The 6,815-nt window shown below is 43.1% G+C and overlaps 1 protein-coding gene across 1 annotated transcript in view; it reads right to left on the bottom strand.

Moving 5' to 3' along the window:
* Positions 1–245: 245 nt before the first annotated feature.
* The window catches only part of EPHA5 (EPH receptor A5), a 369,517-nt gene continuing 362,947 nt past the window's right edge, over positions 246–6,815 (bottom strand). The window contains exons 18-19 of the mRNA XM_090036838.1: positions 704–757; positions 246–597 (exon numbers count right to left, since the gene is read on the bottom strand). Coding sequence (XP_089892964.1) covers positions 576–597; positions 704–757 — 76 coding nt within the window. The 3' untranslated portion in view covers positions 246–575. The remainder of the gene's footprint in view (positions 598–703; positions 758–6,815) is intronic.

Below are 6,815 nucleotides of genomic sequence, written 5' to 3'. Positions count from 1 at the left end.
GTAGAGTTCTTAAGTCTACCCATTGCATGAAGCTTTGGTCTGTCTTTTTACTGTGTTGTTGGATACAGCACAATACAAACATAAAAAACCCTTAAAACTGTATTTAGAGGTTCAATCATGGATCAAGACCCCTCCAACAGAAAGGTGTACAAGGGATATATCTGGTGGTAGTGGAGATTCTTCCCCAAGTTCACTGAGCACAACACACAGTAAAGTTACATTTGGAGCAATTTTAATGCAAGTTTTAGTTTTACAGTTTCTTGTTTGGTTTGATCACTGAAAGTAGGCTTTTGTCAGGATGATGCTTCTGAACAGGTGGAATTCTTTTGGACACCAACTTGGGAAAGCAAGTTTCATCATGCCTTTCATCATGTGCTTAAGGCCCAATGACTTCAGTTGGGATACATGTGGGTATTTAGTATGTTTTCCTAAGCAGTGATCTTCTCCTGGATCAAAGCCTGCATGTAGAAATGGTAATACTCAGCTTGAGCTCTTTATTTTGTTAGTCCTTTTCCAACCTAGCATGCAGCTTTAGCTTGTCAGCTTGAGGCCAAATCTATCACATGATATCATGATCAGCAAATAGGGATGTGCTTCCTATAGAAAATAAAAATAAAAACTTATTTACTTCCAGCCAAACTTTTACAAGATAATTTAGACTTTTCTTGTTGGGGGGGGGGAGAGAAATCTAGAAACTACCAACCTGCCCCAAAATTGCCAGAAATGTGAAACACTTGTGGTTGAAAAGTCATCAAAACTGGAAAAAAAAAATGTTGGTTTCATTTTTTTTTCAGAAATATAATTTTCAAAGTATAGGGAGCTTTACTTTATTTTTTGCATGGCAGGAGTCAAGGCTGTGAATCAAATCCCATCATGCCTTACTCCCCTACATCGTGAGTTGCTGCTGCACTGACAAGCAGTGAGTTCCTGCAGCTGAGAGCCCTGACAGTTGATGGGGCTCCCAGCTGCTGGGTGCATGTGTCCCCACAGCTGGGAAAGTGTGTCAGCTGGGAGCTCCCAGGCTCTGGTGTGCACATGAACTCCCAACTGGGAGCCCCAAGCAGCTTATAGGGCTCCCAGCCATAGGGGCCTTTAGCCACACATTCAATGAATGGCATGATAGAAAGGAGCCACAAAGTTTTTACACATATTTTATGGAAAAACAGCATGGCTTACTTCTCCTCTTATTACGCCATTGACTTACTGTATGTGGAGCCGGGTGACACACTCAAGACGTGATTAACCAGTTAATCACATCTTAAGTTAACCTATAGACAGGGCCTTAGTTTTAGAACCCTCTTAGGGTCCTTTGAAAACCTGAGCTATAAAGAACCTAGCAGATTTACTAATTCCTCTGCACTGGATCTAAGGAAGTCATTGTGTTGCTTCCTTCCTTGTTCCATAGCCGCTTTGGGGAACAGAACTGGCTAATTGCCAGGACTTTACATGGACGCTCCAGTAGTTTTCCCTCAGCTTGAAATGTTTAAAAGTTCCCAGTCCCACCTAATTCTACCCTCCTCAGCCCACATAGCAGAACTTGAATGGAATCTCAATGCTTTCTTTCAACATTCCCAGCTTCTTTTTCACTCTTATCTCTCTAGGCACGTCAATAGGAATATCTCAGAGCTCATACGCATATTGATATGCAAATGATGTGAAATATTTTGCATCAGGACATGAAAATTGCTCTAGGTTCGAAGCAGATTCACCTGTTTATCAGTTTTGTAGACGAGTGCTTCCTGATTACCCTCTGTAACAGCACAATAATGGCAGAGGCCTGCTTAGCATAAGCAGCTCATTAAAATGCAGTCGAGATGTGAAAGCGCTTTGTGTATAAGTTTCTTATACTTTTAATAATCCTGATGGAAAACAATGGAATAACAGATATGTCCCCATTTGCCATTGAGCTGTCTAGACTTTTATTTGGCTGCTTGAATTGATATAGGGGGCTTAGCAGTTTCATAGGGTTAATTCTCATTGAAAAGCTTCACATTACCAGGAAAAGCAGAAGCACATCAGAAAAGGGCTTTTCTTCTGCTCAAAACAATGATTCCTGAAATAAAGATAACCTTGTCTTATGAGACCCACCTGCCTGTTTCAATTAATGCCTCTTTTTAAGATAAAGTAAACAATTTAGAATTTTAAAAAATGTGCCACCTAAAATTAATTTGCCTTGAATTTGCAAGCAAAAAATGCCAACCCCCTTTACCCTGAATCCCCAGTCCACATTCACTTTTTTTTTTCCAGGCAACAGACAAAAGACTATGCACTGAGGGATTTCTCCTTGCTATTTGCACTAGCTGCCAGCTTTGCAGGCAGTGGAAATTAGACCCCTGGAAGTCTTGGAGAATAAATAAAGGCGGTAATAGAAATTTCCATAGATTGTTTCACAGACTCCTAATGACTCCGATGACATGTCTGGGAAACACAATGTGGCATTGTATTTGCTTTTTATTAGACCCTGTACCACACATTCAGTTCAACAGCCATATTGATTCACATTCACACACTTGGGGCAGATTGGTATTAAGTAAATATTAACACAAACAGAGCCAGCCGGAGGAAACTTGTGCCAAAGAAAGGAAAGAGACTATTTTAAAAAAGCAAAGGTCTGATTTGTAAGTAGGAGCAGCTTCTTCTTTCCCAGTAAGCATCAGCATGTGGGACAGATTCAGTGCTCCGCTTCTGTAGTTCCTCAAGTCAGCTATTACTGCCTTAGTAAAGGCAAGGTTGTGCTTTCAGGCATTCGGGTAGCATACTCACCAGAAATGGGTGCAGGAGGCTGGTAACTCAGAGACAGGCTTCTGAAACAATGACACTCCTGCTGCATCATTATTGTTTGCAGGATCTCAAAGCAGTGACTGCAGTGCAATGCAGACATATCTGAGCTGACTAGCAAGGGATGGAGAGTAATCTAGTCACTGCAGCTTGAATCTTGGTATGGCCTAACTGCCCCGCCTCTCAGGCAGGTTTTGCAAACCATGCTGAATTCCATACCAACACCTCTTGTGTCTCAAGCAACTTTTGCAGATAGCTCAGGTATATCTACACGGCATTGTCATCACAGTGATTCAGACATCTCCCCAGCTGTAGCAGCGTGAAGGATAGAACTACTATCCACTCCACGCTGCTTGCTGCCAACTGGCCCTGCACTGCACAGCACCTGCTATTTGCTGCACATCCAGATTCAAATACTGGGTAACCACACAAGGAGGAAGATCAAATAAGTCACTTGCATCATAGTGTCTACAATCCAAATCACTACACAGATCTGACTAACAACAGCCTTTGCTTCATGCCTTCTCTGGAAGAGGCAGTGAGATACCCTGTGGGTGCACTTTACAAACAGTTGACTAATTAGCTTCTCAATAAAATATCACTGTCTACACATGCACCGGTATTAGGGCACAGTGAATTTATGAACTCTGTCATAAAATAGTACAGTTGGGGACAGAACTATCTTACAGTGGAGTAAATACATGACCTGAAATGCACATGTAGATGCAGACAGGAGCTGTATGGGGCATAAGGGTGCTAAAGTGCAGGCGGCTGTCTGCCAGCTAGTCCTGCACTTTAGCACCCTTGTGCCCCAGCCAGCCCCTCTGCCACCTGATGCCACCACCCAGAGCTTGGGGCTGATCCTCCTAGGCCCCCCTGCCAATCTAGGTATGCACCACCCCAGGTCAAACTGCTATGGTTCTGGGCATACAGGCAGATGTTGTGCCCAGGAGCATCTGACTCCATCATGAACTGTGTGAGTTTATCACATAGCCTTAATGGAACGTGCAAGTGTACCCTCTAAGCACAAGATCTCTGCAGCACTGACAGTCTGTAGATACTCATAAGTGTGTCACACAGGCTCCTCTGGCTCTATGTTCTACCTAAGCAGAGCTGTCAGGTTGTAAGTAAGGACAGTGCAGAACATGACCTGGTGGTTTGAAAAGGCTGTGCAGTGACACAACCAACCATGGCAGAAGTCAGCAGGCAAAATAACATCCTGTCAGAGTGACAGGCAGGGCAAGGTGATGGAGGCACCACACTTTTTCACAACCCACACGACGTGCAGCACTCAGGAGATGCACTTGGCAGCAGTAGCATAACAATGGGTGGACAAACAGGGCATGAACCCTAGGTGCTGCCATAAAGGAGGTTGCTGAATAGAGCTAGGGCAGTACCTCACCCTGCTGCACCCCTCCACTACCTCTGCAGTGATTCCACCTCAGGCAGTAGGGAGGGCAGAGAAGCAACAGCAGTGCCCAGTGCAGGAGCAGCAGCCAGTGCTTCATTGTTTCAGGGGGGATGTTGCCTCTTTTTTTTGCTGCTGAAATCCGGTGTTCAAGGCTAGGGATAGAAATTACATATAAACCCATGTAAGTGATCAGAAACTGGTTCAGATCTGTAACACAACAGAAGTTCAGTGCACATAAACCACTTTCAAAATGGCCAAAACTGTTTTAAGATAAACCTGGATGGTATCAAACAGTACCTGCAGTATCAAACTTAACTTACTTAGGTAAAAGCAGTTTATTGAACTTCTGTCCCAGATCCCCTTCAAATTCAAGTAACCTCACAGTCCCCCAGCATCACGCAATGATTTGTACATCCCATGTAGTGCCCCCTCTACCTCTTGCAGGGTGGGTAGACAAGCCTTGTCCCAGACTGCCTGCTCCAGCTGATCAGGGAAGCATTCTCTACTGCCCCATGGGCTTCTGGCCTGGGCCACTGCAGGCATGTGGCTGCATTTCCAGAATCAAAAGTGAATGTCTGTTTACTTGCTTATCTCTTCAATCAATGTAGCTTAGACTAACCTGCAAAGATTGAATTGATTCAGCCTTGGGCTTTTTGACTGTCCGTACTCAGTCTAAATTGTTGCTTGGCACATGGGTTGATGGTTTAAAAAATGAGGTGATGTCTCCCTGAGCAGCCATGAACCTCTAGCTGCTGCTCTGGCACTGTGTGCTACTGCTGCCAGGGCACAAAACTAGCCAGCTAAATCTCTGTTGAGCAGCTATCTTTGGAGGCTGGAGTCTGTGCTGAATCCAATGGACACAAGCAATGTGAAATGGACACAAGTAATATGACAGGAGCTGTGCATGCTTTTCCATGTGTTGTTTTGTAATGAAAGGAACTGAAGAGCAAAACTCAGGTCATAGCTCATTAGGCTGAATTTAGGCACATAGTGCCCATAATAATATACATAATATTCTGAATTCACAGACAGTAGGAGATGGATTGGTTCCCAAAGTTCTCATGTACAGCAAGACTAAAACCCATTTTTTTTTAACTCCTACACAGGCGACTTAGTTACCAGGCCCCTAGGGTTCGAGGCCCCTGGGGTACAATCTACACCCCTGGATCACACACATGCATTTATGTATATTCCTCTCAGCCAAAACATGGCTTGCAAATGCATAGTCAAACCAGGGAAAGGTCAAATTAAGACATGAGCAGAACAGAAGAGTGAGAGCTAGATTTTGATATCATATCTTTAGTGGGCAACCCCTTACTCTCCACCCATTGCTACCCACCCCTCAGAACTACTGAGCCCTAAGCAACATGGGTGAGAGTGATAGGACCAGGCACTGAACAAAAACACCCTAAACCCTTCTAGCACTTGATAAAGAACCTATTTGCCTTGGTCCACATAGAAGATTTTAACTTCTTTGGGTGCCTATACACAAGTGCAGAAGCTGTAATTATAGTGCATCAGAGCAGACTCGATTAATCAAGTCTGCCAGAGCGTGGTAATTACTATGCTCCAGCTAGCTTCTGCATCTTGTATACTAGCATTGCTGCACTTCAAAATGGCAGCAGGAGTGCTTTAATTAAAGCTCATTCAATGAGCTTTCGCTATAACACCCCCACCACCATTTTGAAGCCCAAGAATGCCGATACACAAGACTGTCTGGACACTTGAATTAGAACAGCTCTGAGAGCTGCTTTAATTAATAGCCCATCCCACCATCAGAGCAGGTGTAAAAACAGCCTTTGGTTTTAGCCGTTCCCTGTTTTAAAATGTAAAATTTTTCCTCAATACGATTTTAAAAATAATGAAAAAGAAAAATGAGAGGAGTTTGAAAAGCTATTATAATTCAATTTTAATACTTATTCTAGTACTGCATGCAAGCAAGTGGATCTGAACAGCTTCTATATCTTGGGCTTTTTTATTATTATTATTCTTTATACAAAGACTGCCAAATACATTATGTTTGGAAGCACCCTCCAGAGGCTGATAATTCTGATGGAGTTCTCTTTCTCTCTCTCTTCATCACTATTAGAAGGGGGATTCTAACAGCTCCATTCCTCTGCATAAAAGGCAACCAGGTTCCCTGGACTTGCTGTTTATGCTCTTGGTTTCTGCTGTTCTAATCACTCCTGATGATGAACACACAGCCCCAAAAAGCTCAGAAATTTACCTGTCATCCTTACTACACATTTTTCTGCAAAGCCCAATCAGGATAACTTCGCTTGGTCACCCATGTGAAATTATTTCTCCAGCAAATGCATTTAATTCAATTTCTTTGTTTCTCCAGCTTCAGAGAACTAGGAGGAAATGGCCCTTAATAACTCTACACATTTTTTTTTTAATCCATGCCTAGAACCAGATTTGCAAAAGTGCTCAGTTCTCCAGAGTTTTCTGAATGGGAGCTGTTGGGTATAGGGTCCTTTTGAAAACCAGTCTATATGCACTATTCTTCTTCATGGTAAAGCGTGAATTGTGTGAAAAGTCATCTCCATGAGGTCAACAGAACTAAAGCCAAATAAACATAATATTCATCATGAGCAGGGCTGGTAGGATTCAATTTTTTTCAGTA

Source organism: Crocodylus siamensis, chromosome 2 (genome assembly GCF_052110815.1).
Source record: "Crocodylus siamensis isolate JL-2025a chromosome 2, ASM5211081v1, whole genome shotgun sequence".
NCBI classification, from domain to species: Eukaryota; Metazoa; Chordata; order Crocodylia; family Crocodylidae; genus Crocodylus; species Crocodylus siamensis.
Note: the sequence above shows the minus strand (reverse complement) of the source record. Positions and strands in the feature narration are given on the sequence as shown.